The sequence below is a fragment of the Aphelocoma coerulescens genome, chromosome 18 (genome assembly GCF_041296385.1).
Source record: "Aphelocoma coerulescens isolate FSJ_1873_10779 chromosome 18, UR_Acoe_1.0, whole genome shotgun sequence".
Lineage (NCBI taxonomy): Eukaryota > Metazoa > Chordata > Aves > Passeriformes > Corvidae > Aphelocoma > Aphelocoma coerulescens.
Window position 1 is genome coordinate 11,726,454 of NC_091031.1, and position 18,821 is coordinate 11,745,274.

Sequence of the window (18,821 nt, forward strand, 5' to 3'; positions counted from 1 at the left end):
GGGAGGGCAGCAGTGGGGGTGCCTCTGCTCCCAGAAGCTGATTTTTCCTGTAAAACAACCACGGCCTGGGAAGCAGGGAGCTGAGAGCACTCCCAGGTGAGCATCTTGAGCGTGGCTGCTCCAGATGTGAGGAGACCACGTCGCTCTCTGCGAGACAGACCCAAAGTGGCCGAATGGATGAGGGGAGAGCAGCCAAAATCCGGAGTGCAGAAGGATGCATAATTGGAAGGAGGGAACAGGATGGCTCATCCACGCTGAAGGGTCCCAATTAACTGCATCCACTCCAGGAAAAGATCTAGGAGTCAATGAAACATCTGGCTGATTGCAACGGAGCTCAGAAGAGCCACAAGATGGGAGGCTGTGCTGTGAAAGGGGGAGAGAGAAACTCTGAATTCATATCAGGGCACTATAGAAATCAATAGCACGTCCTCAGCTGGGAGCCAGAGTGAAAGGCACGGAGAGCACCCACGGCAAAGATTCGGGATGCCTTGCCAAGAGACGGTGGAGGGCTGCCAAGCAATGCACAGCGCCGGGAAGGTCAGACAGGTGCTCCTCTTCACTGGTCCTCAAAGCCCAGCGACAAAGGGACATTGAGGGCGTTGAAAAGGCAACCTTTTCAGTGATAAAAGGAAACGCTGCCTTGCACCGCATGTAATTAACTCGTAGAACTCCTGCTACGAGACACCATGGCAAGGGCCCAACAGGATTAGATAGGGCTCTGAATGAGAACATCTGTAGTTACATTAGCTGGGATTAATATATATATATGGATATAAGCACTGCCAGGCAGCTCCTCAGCGCCTGCAGCCAGGAGATTTCCCCCGGGGCCAGGCTCTGCAGAACTGGCTGCCGGGGGCTTTTATAGCTCTGTCTGGAGTTTCCAAATGAGCCCCTATTTTCTGTACAAACCTGCTGAGGCAGAGCATCGCCCACCCCAGCCCAGCCAGCGCCACGTTTCTGTGCTTCAGCTCAGGTTTGGGGCTAAAAAACACCTGGAAACATCTTGGGGCCGTGCTTGGGATAAAAAAAAACCCCACAGTTTTTCAGTTCAAGTGGTTGGACTTGCTGAGATGGTTCTGCCTCACTGAAGGTTGACAAATAGCACGACAGAAATGCAAATATTTTTGCACCCCTGGTGTTTGGGCAGAGGTATTCCCAGCTGCTAATCCTGCCCCACACTCGTGTGGTGAAGGGTAAACAGAGGGATAAATCTCCAGGCTCAGCTCTCCTCAAGTGTGACCTTTATGGAGAAGGTACCTGAAAAGATTTGCATTTTTGGAGAATTAGCATCTTCCTGCTTTTGGGGAAGCTGCTTCCTTGGGAGGTTTTCAGAGTGATGAAAATCCTTTTGCCCGGACAAGAGCAAAAGGCTGGATTTCCCAGGGTGTGCAGATTCCCTTTTATCACCCTGGATGTGCCAGGATCACAAACCTCACAGGGCTCCAGATCCAGCCTCTGGACAGAGCAGGAACCCAACAATGCATTAAACTGGAAAAAACCCTTAATTTGCAATAATCATTGATGAAGGCTCCTGTATTCAGGAATCACACTCAGTTTTAAGTACAAATTCAAGTCCCAGGTAGCCAACATGCCTTAGGTGCACGTTTATATTTCACCAGGCTTTAAAATGCTTTTCCAGAATCGTGGCCAAAAATTGCTTCCCTTTGGTTGCTTCCCTTCTTTCCTCCAAAGACTTCAACAGGAGTGAAAAAATGTGGCTACAGAAAACTTCTGCTGGAAAACAACGCAACAAACCCAGGTTTGTTGTCAAAATGTCAAAACAAATTCAGCTTAAACTCTCCTGTTGCCTCAATAAAACATCCTGATGCAGCAAACATATCTCACTTAACCTTATGGTTTAGTGTTTATGGGGGTGGTTCTGACATTATTACTTAAGTGAGGGTTTGTTGTTGTTGTTTTTTTCCTTCTCCACTGTCTTTAGGAGCTCAGGTGCTTTTAATCCTGCTCCCTCTGAACACATCTAACCAGGGAACTCAAGGTGGGAGAATTCCTGGGGTGAGTCCTGTTGTCCCCCATAGCTGAAATCCATCCCAGAGGTGACCTTGAAGTGTTCCCAAGGAGGACAGGATGTTCTTACAGCTTCTCTTCGGCTCCTGTCTTTGGGAAATCAATTCAAAACAAGCAGGGCTCCTTCCTTTGGATCCCTATCCCGGTTGTTTGTCTGTGGGTGAGGGAAGTCTGAGCTGAACCTGTGCACTTGAGTGCTGAGGAGAGGTTTGTGCTGGCTCTGGGGACATCCTGTGGGGATGGGAGAGCCCACAAGCACCACCAGAGCATCTCCAGCATGGGCAGCATGTCCTGCAAATCCCATGGATTTATGGGGAAGAGAAACTGGAATCTGGTGCGCACCCACCCAGCCTGGCCCCAGCTGGTTTGCAAAGGGGTTGAAATGTCTCTGTGCTAACTCTGCATACCAATAATGACCTCAATATTAACCATTAACTGCGAGCTCGGCAGCCTGTCTGCGACACTGGGAGCCGGATTTAGCCCTCCAAAGGATCATGTTCATGCTCAATGTCCCTCAGCACATTCTCCTGGAGATTTAAAGGTTTCTTGCCAGCAGAACATGAATTCCTCCTTTTATCAGGCAGAGCCAAACAATCTCTGGGTGTCTCCTGCTGTCCCTCCTCCTGCCCCACTTCTCAGGGCTCTCCCGTTTCCCCTCCTGAACTGGCACTCGGGGGAGCCAAGGGCTTTGGTGCCCTGCAGTTTGGGCCAAATTTCACAGATTAGACCTTGGCTTTGTCTCCTCCGTAACAAGGAACAGACAGGGCCACAAAGCCTCCACTGAGCCAGAGTCGCCGCTAATCCGGAGGGGCCTTGGAACCCCGGCCATAAATCCACTTTTTGGGCAGGAGCTCTGTGGGCAGGCATCAGTGACACACACAATGGGGCAATTATGGCAGCACTTCCCAAAATGCTTGAAAATTCCCTTGTTCCAAGATGGCTCAAACTTCCCCTGTCCGCTGAGAGCAGCACCTCCCACTGATTCCAGCAGGGCTGCAGAAGCTGCCAGCGATGCTGAGATGAAGCATCGGGGCTTCCTTCACCCCACTTTGCTGGTAAGACTTGGGTTTTATCATGGGGGATGTGATCCCTTTTATTTTTCCATCAGAAATGCCAAGTGTGGTCCAAGAGCTGCAGGTGCAAGAGCAGCAGGTCAGTGGGGCACGGTGTCCTCATGGATCTAAAGCAAAACCCAACTCCCCCTGCTCTCAGGGGAGATGTCGCATGAGGAGGAGTGGGTTGGGAATGCTGTTACTGAAGGAAAAACATAGAGGCAAAGTTTTTCTCTTCCTGATGCGTTTTTAGCCTGGCTCTGGAGGAAGCGAGGTTCCTACAAGTGCACTCTCCCACTAACAATAAAAACCAAATCTGGCAGCGGAGCAGAAGTCTCAGAGATAATGAGGTTGCCACAAGCCTCAGGAAGGGAGGCAGTGGGGAAGGTGAGGGAGAAGCTGGAAAAGCTCTGCAGAAAAGGATCCTTTTGGTGTGCACAGCCCTTGTGGGACACAAGGATCCACAGTGGGGAGAGTCCCCAGCTCCCCAAGAGCAGGGAGAAATCCCAGTGAGAACTCCTGGGGCACAAACCCCAGCCCCTGGCTTGTGATGCTCTGAGAAGCATCTGTTTAACTGGAAAAGAAATCCTTTCCTACCAGAAAAAAAACCCCTTTTCATTTTAGTACACTGAAAACTGGAGTGTGGGGATCAGCAGGACTGAGCTGGGGTTTAATTCTCAGGATCTGAGAGCCTGAAGGACTTTCCACTCCTGAGAACTGGTCTGAAGCAGGAAATTATCCCAATTATTGGAAAACATTTCTGGGCAAGGCAAATTCTTCCTTTTCTTTCCTCTGTCTTGCAGATATGCAAAGGTCTGGCTGTGCAAGTGAATTTAGCAACTTTTGTCCTTAGTCTGAGACCAGCGGTGGAGAGCTGGGCTTTAGTCTGGTTTTATTTTCTTAACGGGGTGCAAATTCCCCTCTATTGTGTCGCCACTTCTGACAAACCACAGTCCCAACCTGCCCTCCGGGATTGCTCCTGGATGTTTCTCTGCTGGAAACCCAAACCCCAGTTTGGAAGGTGGTCGGCCCCCAGATCATCCAGTAAACTCCTCCTGGGCACCAGGATTGCCAGGATGTGATTTTTCAGGAATGCAGAGCCGACTCTTGTCAGGGAATCAATGCTGTCTACATTTTCCTATTCAGCCGGATCACCCACGTGTCTGCCATGGATTTGGGACTCAGCTGTGTGTCTCTCCTCTGAAGGTGCTGAGGTGGTTTCCAGATGGCAATGGAGCCTCCAGGTCCTTCTGAGAGGCTCTGGAGCAGCCTCCTCTGTCCTCCCCACGGCTCCCTGGATTCAGCAGCGTCCTGCCCTGAATTCCACAACTCAGCAAATTCTGCCCATTCTGCCTCACACAGAGGCAGCTGCCTAATTTGATGTGTCTGCTCATCCATCATTAAAATGTGGATTTTAGTGGATGTTTAAAAGGCTGGCATGGCCAGGGAGATGCCTTGCGTTGAGCTCAAGTCTTCATCCGAACAAAAAATCCCTGCTTTTCCATGGTTTCATTCTGCAAACTCAGAACAGCTTAAGAGTTTCAGCAATGCTCATGTCCCTTCTTTTCTCTGGGAGCCTCCCAGCCCAGGTGGGTGAATGGTGCCACGGAGTCCTGGGGGTGCCACGGAGGAGGTGGCACTTGGTGGCACTTGAGCCTCCTGTGCTGCCCCAGGACACCCCCGCAGTGACCCGTGAGCATGGACAGCATACAGCTGCATTTCTAGAAACCTTCTCCGATGGTCTGTGTGTGTCTGGGGGCTGTGATGACAAGTTTTGGATGCAGGAGCCGTAAATCAGCTCTCAGGGCTTGCAATAATATCGATATAAGGAATTATGGGGCCATGGGGAAGGGGTGGCTCAGGCACAGCCACTGACAAATGCAGGATGGAAATGCAACTAGAAAATCATTCCTGTGGCAGTGGAAGAGAATCTCCACAGTCCTGGGGAGAAATTAAAGTCTGTGCTTGGCAGATCGATGCCTGGGAAGTTTGGAATTTCTCCAGGGATGTGATTTCTCCGAGGTGACCAAGCCCTCACACAACAGCCCAACCCAAGCCGGGCCAGCACCACGAGCTGGCTCCTCTCTCATCTCAACAGTGGCTCCAGCTGGAACCCAAAGAGCAGGAAAAGGAGGAAAGGAAGGGAAGGAAGATTGGCCATTAAGGACAAACTCCCTGGGGTGAATTCCTGGAAAGTACTGCCTTGGACTTCTCCTTACAACCACAGCTGATCTGGACGAGAGATGGGCATCCAAATGAGGCCGCTCTGGAGAGGGGAACATCTCCCTCAGGCTGCACCTCAGCCCGTCCTGAGGTGACCCCAAGGGCAGAGCTGCGCTGGCCCCAGCAGAGCCCTGAAGGAGCCACCCCGTGGGCCCTGCTGGCCCTGGAGCCCGGGTGTAGGGGCTCCAGCCAGGCCATCCCAATGTCTTTGGGATGCTTCAGCTGTGAGCTTGTCTGCCCCACCCAGGTGTGGGTTGGGGACCGTGGTGACAGGGGACATCCCCAAGGCTGGAGGGATGCTGACCATGACTGGAACCATGGACAGGCTGCCGTCCCTGTCCTACACTGGGACACCAGCAGCGGGACACCTCTGGCGGCAGTGGCACCATCCTCAGGCTCTGCTGTCTGACGTGGGTGTTCCGCCCGCCACCTCCCGCACCCCAACTTCCCAGCGGGATCCGGCAGCAGGAAGAGAGAGGTTCCATCTCCCCCGGCCCAGCCTCCAGGGAACGAGCTCTCGGCTCTAAGCTGGTCACGCAGCTCCCTCTATAGTCAGTGGAGAGAGACGGGGACTGGTGCCACTGGTCCTGTCACCGGGGGCTCTGCTCCGCTCTCCCGGCGGCATCCGGAGCCAAAGGGGTTCGGGTGCCCCCCACTCAATGCCTGCAGCTGGGTGGGAAAAAACCGCTTTATCCGCACTCCTGGAATCAAAGACAGGAGGCTGAGCCCGCTGGGACAGATCTCACCTCCCTCTGCTCCAACCCAAATTGCCTCCAAAATGCAAATGTCAAGTCTTGACCCCCGGTGGGTGCAGGCCGGGCCGGGCGGGGAGACTGGGAGTGCTTTTTGGGGTTTGCACAAGGCATGAAATCCTCCAGCACAGCTGGAAAACTCCCCAGGCTGCAGCAGCACCAGGCGCACAGACAATCAATCCCATTTCCTCCCCAAACGCTGAGCCCTGATGAATGTGACCTCTCCAGGTGCCAAATCCTGCCCCTGCACGAGGGGTTTGCGCTGGCAGCCTCAGCACAAGTGCATTCAGAGCACGTCTCGTTTGTCATCTTTTCATCAAGAAGTGTGCAAAGCCTCTCCTGAAGTGCAGAGCTGTTTTACAGCCAGGCTATAAAACCCTGCAGACCCTACTCCAATGGAATTACATTAGTGCCAATAATCTGGCAAATATCAGGAGGGAATTTAATCAAAAGAACCAACACCAGGGCCCTGATTTACAGCAGCCCGTGACAGAGCAGAGTGGACGAGGGTTTGCAGGACCCAGATGTGGAATTTCACTTGCAACATCATTTGGAGCAGAGGGAAAGCAGAAGGAACTGGAAGCAGGGCTTCGGCGTGCTGGGAGCTCTTGGTGATTTCTCAAAAGCCAGGGAGAAAAGAGGGACAATTCATCCTTGTCTGAGCCTGGAAAAATGAACGTGAAAATTTCTCATACCCCGAGTTTTGTTTTTCTCGGGACAGCCACCACATCAGGGGTGTGTCCAGGAATAGGGGTTGGATGTCCCTGTGCCCCAGGACAAAGGGCATCCTGCTCCCCTGCCCGCAGGGATGAGCCCATCCATCCCCCTGGAGGAGGAGCAGCAGGACTCCTCCAGCCCAGGATCCGTGGCTGGGGCAGGGATCAGCTGCAGCTGGACCTCGGAATGCCAGGGGAGCCCTGGCTTGGTGTCCCTGGGCTTGCCTGACCACCCACGCGCAGCAGCCACATCCTCCATGCCCAGCTCCATGCCCAGCCACAGCCTGGCAGGCTCTGGCGCACACCCAGCGTTGCCACTCTGTGCAATATCCCTGCTCCATCTGTCACCAATTCCTTTGCCTGTGGTTTGCAGCCTCCATGCCACGGCCTGCCTGGCGTGCCTCTGTCCCAGGGCATCTCTGGCCACTGACAACTGCCAGGCTTTTATCAACTTTGCAAGGAAACCACTGGAAGCAAACACAGAGCACAGCACCTGGCACGGCTGGATCCCTGTTATCCACCAGGGAAAACTATCCTTAAACCCCAGCTTCTCATGCTCTTACCTGCACTGCTGATCTGAACTTCAGATCATTAGAAAAATCTTTTCTCTAACAATTATTAAAGGTTTGGCTGTTAGCAGCAGCCCTGAGCTGGCCAGGGGGTGTTGCCCAGCTCTGCTTTCAGCTCATCTTTTGCTGCCTGAGCCTCACCCGTGCCCTGCAGCACGTGTGGAAGCTTGTGGAGCTCTCTTTTTCTCCAAGTTAAAAAGAAGGACACATTGTGCAAGCGTTTCTGCAATGTTATATTTCTGCATAATTACCCAAACCAACCATCCCAAACAATGCAACTCCAGCCTCTTTAATTTGCTGATGTTTGATGTGCTGGGAGCTGAGGCACCTCATGCATGGGATGGAGTGGGAGATGAGGAATGCAAGGGAGAGGAGTAGCAGCTTAGCTGGATGTGTCTGTTAGGCTGAATTAATGGAGTTGAATTAATAAAAAAATGCCTCTGGCAGCTCTTTCATGGAGCCTTTGCTGTGAGTTCTCATTGGAAGAGTTTTTTCAAGGTAGAAAAAGGCGAATAGGACTGTCTGAAAAAGGGATTTCTTTTCTGCTATGGCAAAAAGTGTCTGTTTTCAGTAGGGAAAAAAAAAACAAAACAAAAAAATTTAAAATGCTGGAGACACAAAACTTCCCAGCCAAAAATACCCATTTGAATCCAAAAAGCTTTCCATTTCTTGTTGAAATGAATCTTTAGAGAGAAAAGAGCTGAGGATTTGTGTGGGAAACCCCAGCATTTTCTGACCTGGCTTTTGAATGTTTGTTTGATTCCTTTGCTGCGCCTCAGGTTCAGGATTTCCATCTCTTCAGCAGCAGCTGAGAGTTAAAAAGGTTCATTTGCAGCATTTGTTCTTCTTGCTGCTCCCGCCCCAGCTGAAGCCCCGCTCGCCTCCACGGCCACACGAGGAAACCTCAAAATACTCTGAGCTCAAAATAAACTCGTTTCCCCTTTTTCTGTTCTCTCCTCGTCCGGAGGAGTGACAAGTTCTGTGCGTGGGCTCAGCTCTGCCTGAAGGGTGGGAGCTGGAGACGGGGCTTGGAGGAGGCTGATTTAAATCCTACATCTCACCCAGAGCTGGGACTTTGTGCCCCTCTGCCCTTACAGAGTGATGGCCAGGTCAGAGAAGATGAAGAACAATTTATAAGTGATAAACCCTGAAATAATTTGAAGTCATCCTCAGCAGTGAGGACTTCTCTTTCCATGGCCTCGTCCTCAGCAGGAGGCTGGGGAGACCAGGGAGAGGTGATGGCAGGGGATGTGGGTGGCCTTGTCCTCACCGGGAGGCTGCAGAGGTGACAACAGGGAATGTGGGGGCATCAGAAGTCATTCCGAACGGCAAAAAAAGCAATTCCAAACCGGTTTGGGAGCGGGAGGAGCGGGAGGCGTTTGGCGGGAGGAAGAGCTGCGGAAGCAGAGCTGCAGGGAGGGGCTGGGGAAGGAGGAGCGGTGCATTCCCACCCCCCGTCCCTGAGTCCCTGATCCCGTACCTTTGCAGGCCTTGCGGTGCGAGATGGGCTTGCTGAGGTCGCGGTAGAAGCCCTCCTTGCAGTAGTGGCAGTGCCTGCCCGCCGTGTTGTGCCGGCAGTTGAGGCAGACGCCGCCGCTCTTGCGCCCCGACAGCTTGAAGAGCTCCATGTTGAAGCGGCAGCGCCGCGCGTGCAGGTTGCAGTTGCAGGCTGAGAGAGGCAAAGAGGGGACATTGTCACCATCTGTGCCCAAGCAGGGAGGTGCCAACCCCGGGGAGCTGCTGCCAACCCCTCTGTGTGTGCCCTGTGTGTCAGACGGGGGGGGTCACAGGATGCGAGGCCCCGGTGGCACCTCTGGCTGTGGGAAGCCAACTGCTCACCCACATCCCTTCCTGGCCTGTGCTGGGAGGTGGGCGCAGCTTTGTGGAGGGGAAAATGAGGTTGCCAAGACCACATTTCACTGTCCTGACTTGCAGTAAGAATGGCTTTGCCTCTGCCTGCTCGCAGTGTGGGTTACGGGTGGGCTGTGGGGACAGGCGCCCGTCCCTGGCTGGAGAACAGCACACAAACCCCTGTGGCACCTTCAGCTTTGTCACAAGCACTTCCCCCATGGGAGCACCGCTCATCTCCCTTCTCATCCACCCTCACTTTGTGTTGTTACTGCTCAGTGCAAAGGTCCCCAAACTGCTGTGAAACCCCCACTTCCCAGCGCCTCAGGAACCCCCTCTGCCCTGTGGGAAGGGGTTTCCATCATCACCTGCCCGACCTTCCCAGTATTCCCACTCTGACCAGTTCTAACACACGTGTTTGAGCTCCAAACACCATTCCAAGACCTTCCTTGCTGGTTTCTCCCTCAGCTTTCCACACCATGGGCTCTGTCACTCATCTGCAGCCCTGACCATGCTGATAATCCTCATTTCTGCCCCCACATCCCCCATCCTGCCTAGGACAGTTAGCCAAACTCCAAAAAAGTTGGAGTTTGCTCCAACTTTGCTCCCCCTGCTTTGATTGCTGTGGCTGAGATGTCCAATTCCTCCACCATATGCAGCCTAAAGTCAACACCGAGCCTATTTTAACAGGGGGCCTTCGCAAAGGACAACTTCAGGACTTCAAAAGCTCGACCCCTCGCCTGCCTCTCCCCAGAGCTGTCACGGGGCCATCAGGAGGCAGTTGCTGGGGCTCTGTGCTTTGCTGAGAATTTTATAGCTTGTTTTCTTTTCCCGTGGCTTTTATTTGCTCTTCACCCCTGAACAATGCAGCTGTGCCATGCCAGCCCACAGCTGGGCCCCTCGCCTCGGCACAGAGGTGTCACAGCTCCGGGCTTGTCACCTTGCCTCAGAGCAGAGACATCTTAATCCCTCATTCCTTCCTGTTTACCTTATGGTGCTCTCCCAGCACAAAGCCATGCTGTATTTGCTCAATTATCAAGTTTCAGCCCAGAAAATGACAGTGCAGCTCCGCAGTATTTCTCAGGAACAATCCCCAGCTGACACACGCCCTGACAGCACAGGGGAGAGCGGAACCCACCCGTCCCCACGCGCCCAGCGGGACGGAACCGCTCTCTCCGTGCTCTGCCGTCGGAATTCCTCCGGCTGACGCAGAGAGGCCAAACCTCACGTCCCCACCAAGGCTGGCAGAGCAGGAGCAGCAGGCACCGACGTGCTGATGGTGACAAGAGCGGCCTGGGACTGCTTTGCCAGGCATGATGGAGTGAGATTCCTGCCACGGAGCTGGGCCACAGCTTTGAGCCGCGGTTTGGCCCTCCTGGGATGAGCCCAGCAGCCTGCAGGAGCTTTTGTCATCTCCCCAACAGGACACAGGCATGAGGGAGCCCGGAGACACCGCTCCTGCCTCCAGAGAGAAAGGCCGTGTTTCAGATCTGGCCCGGTCCCACATGTGCTGAAGCTGCACTTTCCGCAGCAAAAGCAGCACTGGAGCACGCACCAGGCACTTGTGTGTCCCCCCTCGTGGGTTTTCCCCTTCCGTGGAAAGCTCGGGAAGAGCAGCCTGCTGTGTCCTGCTGGAGCAGCCGCTCAGCTCTGCTTTCTCCTCGTCCCACACGTGCTGAGCAGCCCCAGCCGCCACCACAGCTCCACCACAGAAAGGCTTTTGGAGATGATTCCTGCCCTGCAGAACGCACGAGCAAAGCTTTTTCAAAGCAGGTGGGGGTTTTAAATTCCTCTTGTTTTACAGAGGTGAAACGCTCTTCCTGGGGGTGCAGGACTCAGGGCTGGTTCCTACCCTCAGGGCAGAGCCTCTCCCCGGGCACAGACCAGGGCTGGGACACAGGGAATGATCTCCTGGCCACACCAAACCCCCAAGGCAGCACCTGTATCCATGGCACAGCCTCAGGACTTGGCTCAAGCAGAGGAGAAAAGATTTAAATCCCTCAGTCTGAGGGCTGTTGTAGGTTGTGAGCACGTGGGCGCATCTCCATCAATGCAGCTCTGCCTTTGGTGCCACAAACCGCAGGATTTAGTCCCTGTTGATCAACACGAGGGGACATTTCTCCAGGGAGTGGCATGGCCTCACAGAAGCCTTAGTTCTCCCTCAAATCTGTCAGAAATGCATGTTTTCCAGGAAAATGAAAGCTCACCTCCTCCTAAAACTTGTATTTTAGGAGAGCTGGACTTGGCACTGGAGTATTTTGCAAGATTGCATTGGCAAATCCCTTTTTAAAATTCAAAGCTGAGCCCACACGAAGAGCGAGTGAAAATCTTCGCATTTCTTTGGGTTGCTTGATAAGCAGAACTGTTTTTGCAAAGCCAGGAAAACGGAACTCTGGGGATTTTCTCGAGTTCTTTGCTAACATTTCCCCTGGTGCCACCAGAGCAGAGCTGAACAGGAATGTGGAGGAATAAGTGGAGTGTGCAGAGGAACTCCCAGCTCTGCTCCCACGATCAATTTTCCTTGGTGTTCCAGGGAAAGCAAAATCCTGAAGGAGGGAAGAAGCTGAACCACACAAGAAGCTGCAAGGAGCTCCCCAAAACAGCCATCTCTGTCCTCATCCAGAGTCAGTGACAGAAATATTGCAGATGCCTTGGGGATAAAGCCTCCAGGGAGGCAGTGAACGAGCTGGGAGAAGGCGTGGTCTGGCCCAGCCCCACTCCATGACCAGCATGGCCTCCCTCGAGCTCCCCACAGGCATCCAGGGAGTGACAGCCACCCCTCCACAGTGACCTCACAGCTGCTTTTGGCTCGATCCACTCAGCCTTGGTTCTGTCTCCTCCTTCCACTCCCAGGGCACCAAGGAAACAGCTGGGCACCAATTCCCTCCCAACCCCACACACTTGGCCACTTTTCCATCATCCACCCCTCCTGATCCACCTGTTTCTGCAGACAGAAGGGGCCAAACTCAGGGAGTGTGACTTTAATTGCAATTACTGTATCCTGTGTCCACCCTGAGTGCCTGGCTGGAGTGGCCAGTGCTGTGCACCGCTGGCCACCAGGCAGGGCAAGCTGGCAGCTCTGTCTGTAGCCTGGTGTGTTTGTGGGAGAGGCTTGGTGTGGCTGAAGGAAGCATCCTGTTGCTCCTGACAATAGCACACAGGGATGCAGGAATCGAATCGGGGCAGTCCAGGAAAAGTCCCAGCCAGGCGTCACAAAGTCCTTGTGGGGACGAGGCTGGGACACGCCGTGATGGGATCACTCTGGAGGTGCAGAGCGTGGGCAGTGCCTGGGCACGTGGCTGGCCCCAGCAGCAGGTCGGGTGGTTTTGGATGCCAGCTCCGGATCCCTGCATGTCCCCAGGGCGTGTGGCTCCCTGGCCACGTTTTCCCTGGATGGAGGCACTCAGGAAACGCGGCTCCTGCCGCCCTCGCTCTGCCTCGGCCCGAGGTTAATCCCCTGCTGTGCTGAAGCCTTTTGCCTTGTTCCTAACATGACTTGGCCTGGCTTTAATTTTCAGCCACTGCTTCTTGGTTTGAATTTCCCTGAATTCAAGTGGCTCTTTAGCAACCCATTTTTTCTTTCTATGAACGCCTTTGAGGGCTGTAATAAAAATCACCTCCCAGGACTGGCATCATGTCCATTCCTCAAGCTTTGCTTTGCACCTGGTGGAGAAGACAGCCCTGCACCCCTGCAGACCCAGCTATGAGCAAAACACAAGCCAGGTGCTGAGGGCTCTGCGATGAAAGGTTTTGGCTCCGGTTGCTCCACTAAGCCCAGTCCTGCTGTCTCCCGCTCTCTTCTTCCTCTTACTCTGCCAAGGACCTCACAAGCCTTTTGTTCCCTGACTTTATTGCGCACAGATGTGCAGAGCTTCATCAGAGCATCCCTACCTGAGCTGCCAGGCTCAGGTCTGGATAACCAGACTTCATTTAAACACAGATGTTCCAAAACCTGGAAAAGGTTGGAGAGGGAAAGAGGAAAGCTGCGGTTTGGAGCCGGGCGGGGAAAGCACCGCGGAATCCTCTCCACGTTGAAACCAGCGACATGGTCAAATGAATTCCTCAAAGAGGTCAAGGTGGGCAGGAATTTCCACGTGGGAGAAGGAAAGGAGGGACATGGGTGGAGGAGCAGGCTGGGGCTGTGTGCTGGCAGCTGTGGTTGTGGTCTTTGTGCTGCCACCGCGTCCCCCGGGCCCCGCATCCCAGCGCCCTGCATCTCCCAGGACGAATTCCTCTCCGTGGTTTTCATTCAGCAATGACAATGCTGCCCTTTCAAAAGACCCCACCCTCCCAAAGCTTATATTTTGGCAATTTTCAAAATGCAAATTGCTTTTTAAACAAACGAAAACCCCAAAACATTTTGTTTTAATTTTTGCAAACAATAATTCGGGGGAGGGGGGAAGGAAAAGGGGAGGATGGAAGAATCCAGAGGCTGAAAGTAATCTCTGAATTTGACTTGAATTTACGAACAGTCTCAGTCTCCTTAAAATTTTCCTTTTCCCAAACAAGTTTTTTTTTTTTCCCCAGAAAAGTGCTAGCTCAGCCTGAGCTATTATTTCTTTTCTGCAGGAGAAATCCTGACGTGCAGGGTCCTGGTCCCTGAGAGGGACACCCTGCCCATGCCCATTTTGGGGGGACTTTGCTCCCAGGGAATCCCTGGAGATATCTTCAGGGATGTTATTTTTGAGGACCATAATGGTCAAGGAAACACCCACAGGGACAACAGAGGTGACAGCCAGAGCCAGTGGAGACCTGTCTGGACTGGGAAGTGGAGAGAAATCCCCCGTGGACACAGCAGGAGGGTGTCCCTGGTCCCCCACAGTGTCCCTTCAAGCCACTGCCGACTGGTTTGAGGTTTTGGAGCAGCTGGGCATGAACTCGGATCTGGGGGATGAGCTCTCACACCACTACAGGTGACTGGGCCACACCAGTCCAGCACAGGCTGCCAGGGCTGTGCCCGGTGAGTGATTCCAGGTGTGGCCTTGCAGGGATCTCTCCTGGGGGTTGGATGCTCCCAGGCTAGGAAAGGCTTTCTGTCCATGCTTGCAGCAGCAGAATGGCCAAGCAAGGATGAACACCAGTGGCAAAGTCCTGCAGAGCAGAGTCACCACATGTGGCCCCAAGAGCTTGGATCCATCAGGATTTAGGGATCAGATCTAGACCTGCTCATGGGGAAGGCATCCCTGTGCCCTCCCATGTGGCCCAGTGTCACCCACCACAGCCCCAGTGCCACCCACTACAGCCCCAGCGTCACCCACCACAGCCCCAGTGCCACCCGCCACAGCCCCAGTGCCATCCACCACAGCCCCAATGCCACCCACCACAGCCCCAATGCCACCCACCACAGCCCCAGTGCCACCCACCACAGCCCCAGCATCACCCACCACAGCCCCAGTGCCACCCGCTGCAGCCCCAGTGCCACCCACCACAGCCCCAGCATCACCCACCACAGCCCCAGTGCCACCCGCTGCAGCCCCAGTGCCACCCACCACAGCCCCAGCATCACCCATCACAGCCCCAGCATCACCCACCACAGCCCCAGTGCCACCCGCTGCAGCCCCAGTGCCACCCACCACAGCCCCAGCATCACCCACCACAGCCCCAGTGCCACCCACCACAGCCCTGGTGCCACCCACCACAGCCCCAGTGCCACCCACCACAGCCCCGGTGCCACCCGCTGCAGCCCCAGTGCCACCCGCTGCAGCCCCAGCTGGCCACCACCAAACAAAGATGTTTTGCTCAGGGAAATTCATGTGCGTGAGCTGTTGAGTGTGAGTAAGGAGGAGGCTCGGAAGTTGGTTGGGTTGGCTCAGGCAAGGGGAAATCCACGGGGGTGTTGTGGCTGCGAGGGGCAGACACAAGGTCTGCGCCAGGCCCAGGTTTTCCTGACAGTCAGAGCTAAAGGATGGAGGGAAGTGTGTGGACACACCACAAAAAATGCAGCTGTGGCTGGCATCGCCCACGGGGCCGGAGCCACAGACCTGGCCTGCAGCAACAGCCAGTGGGGATAGGGGGAGAGGGAAGGAAAGGCAGAGCCCCAGCCTGGCTGGGACGCCCCTGTTGGGGTGAGAGCTTTTTGGGGAGCCCCTCACACTCTGATTACTCCTCATGAGGGCAAATGCCTCTGAGCCTGCTCCACCCGTGAGGGCAAGGAATGTCCAAACTGCCAATGCAGGAAAGGCAGGAGAGCAGGATCCTGAGGAGGAACACACTGCGGACATCTCCTCCTTGGCACAAAAAGGCCTTGAGGATCAGAACACTTTTCCATGCCTGAAAATCCTCAGGAATGACAATTCTGGGGAAAAGCTCTGGACGAGAGACGTCATCAGAGTGACTCAGGACCTCCCTGGGGAGGCTGCACAACCCAAGTGCCCTTCACTTCCCACTTTGCCAGTTCCCAAATCCCCACACGCCTCAGGGACAGAGAGGCCCTGGAGATGTCCCTGTCAGCGTTGGTTCTGCAAAGTAACAACTCTCTGTGACACTGAAGTTGGTAACAGAGCAGTGACACCCACCTGGGATTTCCAAGATAAGACCCTCATTCTCTTTTCCATAAGAAAAGCCAGACTCAGTGTTTGGGCTGAAAGGTTTGAGGCCGGGTGTCTGAGTCAGGCTGAGCGCTTCTAGAAAAGTCCCTGCTAAAATGATTCAGCTGGAAATGAGAAACAAGGCGAGTGAAAAATCCTGGGCTGTGCCAACCCCAACAAATTTGGGGATTTATTTCCTTAGACAAAATCTATTGTCCTTATGTTTGAAGCCAAGGCTTAAAAAGAAGAACACTGCTCCTGCTAGGCATGTGTCTGTTGCTGTCTCTAAGAAGATCAAGCTTGGCTGCATTTCTCAGTCACTGAAAAAGGGGACATTTGGTTAAAGCTGATGGAGTTTTGCAGCTGAATTCCCTGAAAATCTGATTTTCATTGCCCAAACCAAGCCCAAAACCAGGCCTGTAGAGAGAGGGCAGGGGATTCCTGTCCTGATGGTGGATTCTCAGGTGCTGAGTGTGGCAGTGCCACCCTGATCCCTGCCTGAGATCCACCTCCATCCATCAGGCTCCAAGGGAGCCCTGCCCTGCCGTGGTCATCGTCAGGCAGGAAGGGAGAACTTCCAGCGATGCTGGGCAGTGGGGAGGAAAAGCAAATGCTAAACAGTAGAGCTTGGCACATTGAACCCGCGAATGTTTTGGGGATTGCCCTCACCCCAGCAGACAATAGGGGCAAACCAGGCATGTCCATGCTGAACCAGCTGTCCATCAGCACCCAGAGCCAGATGAAATAGTGCTCATCCAAAGCGGGCAGCAGATGGACAGCTTGGCACGGCCAAATCCCAAAATGCGGTGTCTGGTTTTGAGAGCGGATCCGGGGAGAAAGTCCAGAGCTGTTCACAGATCAAACCCCAAAGAGGAAAGAGCAAGTCCTGTCAGATCAGCTGCTGAGGGTTAATTGTCAACACTCAGAATTATCAAATTTCTCCAGCGTGGTGAGACCAAAACTCTTCCCAGCAGCAGCAGATCTCTTTGGAGAGTACCCAGCAGCTGCTGCCAGCCAGGCCCTGTGGCTGCCTGTCCATCTCCCAGCCCCACAAGCCACGGGGGCTGATCCCGACAGCCACGGACACCTTGGAATTTAACCTGCCACGTGAACCTGTCAGACTGGGGTCTGACCTAGGTTTGGATTAATTTCACGGAGGGAGACATTTCCATAACTCTTTCCACATTTATTGGTTCCAGCCTGGACTGGAGCACCAGACTCTCCCGAGGTATTTCCTGGCTGTACACGTGGCGTTTCTGGCCCCACAGGAAGCATCAGAGGAGCAACAGCAAGACTTCTTCCTGGGAGATTTACAGCTCCCAGATATTTGGATTTTGAGCCAGATTCGAACAATCTCTGGGCAGTGAAGCTCTCCCCACTGCCAGGCAGTACACGTGGCCAACAGCTGCTGGCAGCCCTCGAGGTCCAGTGGAGCTGTGTGTTCCTTCCTGGAATCCTCGGGGACATGTCCAGTGACCTGCAATGGCCCCTTCAAAGCCACCAGGCAGCTGAGGGTCCATCAACAGGCGGTGGGGGTGGAGGAGGAACCTACGGGCCCGTTGAGCTGCATTGAAATGTTGGGATTTGTGGCAGCCTCTCACCCAAGGCATTTTCTCCCAAGACAAAAGCAGTCTTACTCAATACAGGATGGGGAGCACAAAGCCGGCCGTGCCCTGGTGCAGCACACACGGTTGGACTCAAAGCGCCTGGAAATGGGCTGTAAATTGCCTTCGCTTCCTCCGGAGTGCAGAGAGGGGACAGCGCTGCCCTGAGACTGGAGCGGAGTCTTCTGCCACGCGGAGAACCTCTGGGAGCTGTGTCAGGATCAGCCTTCAGCCTCACCAGGAGTCTGCCTCAGGAGCCAGCTCTGAGCGCTGGGATGGGAGCTCCAGGGGGGTCTCACCCGAGGGCTGCTCCGTGGCGTGGGCAGAGCACGTCCCCTGCTCTGTCCCGCACTGACCGCCGGCATTCTGCACCCACATCCAGGTCCCGGAGTGACAGAACCAACGAGCTTGGAAAAGACCTTGGAGATCATCGAGTCCAACCTATGACCTACCACCACCTTGTCAGCTAAGCCATGGCACTCAGTGCCACATCCAGCCTTTTCTTGACCGCCAGCGCTTCCCCGCGCATCCCATTCCAATGCCCAACCCTCTTTTTGTAATGACGTTTTTCTAATGTCTTGCCTAAACTTTCCCTGGCACAGCTCAAGACATACAGCAAAAGCTTTGACTGACCAGGATTTGATCTGGATTTTACCATGAGATTTTCTCTGAAAATCAGGTGCAGAAAGTTTGCAGATAAGATTCAGATTGGAAAGAGTTGTGGAGGTTTTTTTTGGTTTTTTTTTTTTTCTTTTTTTTTTGAGAAGGGAAAAGTCAAGAAGTGAACTCTCTATTTCACTCTGGGAGATGCTGCCAGCCTGTCATCAGCTTGCTTTGTTTAATTGCACCATCCAAACCCAGTCTCCTGAGATTGTCAATCCTTTGAAATGAATTGTTTGCATCCCGTAATTCATCCAGATGCCATCCAAAGGCAGGAGCCGATGGGAGAGCTCACCCTACAACCCCCAGGTTATCAGGGATAGCACAGAGCCCCCAGCCCCCGCTCTGCCCCCCTAGCCCAGCTCCAAGGTGCTCCTGAAGTGTCAGCGTTTATTTAAAGTTGAGGGGAATCCTCTTGGGAACAGTTTGCCCACTTAGACCCTGCCCTTGTGGTTTCCCTCTTATCTGGTACCGATCTCAGCAGCACTTCCCTCGCTGCTCCGGGGCTGTGGGGCTTTCCAAGACCTTTCTCCTCTCTCTACCCCACACCTTGGTGTTCCTTGTCCAGCCTGATCACCTCAGGGCAGCTCTGAACTGCTGCAGGTTGAGGGAATGTTTTTCAAGTCGCCAAAAACCTCATCCCAGTCCCCAACGGCTTGGTCTCATCAAATCGTTTGTGTTTCTCTAAAACCAGAGCCCTGCAGCTCAAAAGGAGGGCAAGTGGGGGAGCTGAGCACCCCAAAGCTCCAGGTGATCCTCCTGGACATTTGCCTATGAGCTTTCCTGCATTTCTGAGCCAGCAGGGATCAGCCACTTCAGTGTTAAAGCCACAGCACAGATCC

The 18,821-nt window shown here is 54.0% G+C and overlaps 1 protein-coding gene across 1 annotated transcript in view; it reads right to left on the reverse strand.

Annotated features, from left to right (window-relative positions):
* Positions 1 to 18,821, reverse strand: part of NTN1 (netrin 1) — an 84,859-nt gene that overhangs the window by 24,510 nt on the left and 41,528 nt on the right. The window contains exon 2 of the mRNA XM_069032765.1: positions 8,821 to 9,009. Coding sequence (XP_068888866.1) covers positions 8,821 to 9,009 — 189 coding nt within the window. The remainder of the gene's footprint in view (positions 1 to 8,820; positions 9,010 to 18,821) is intronic.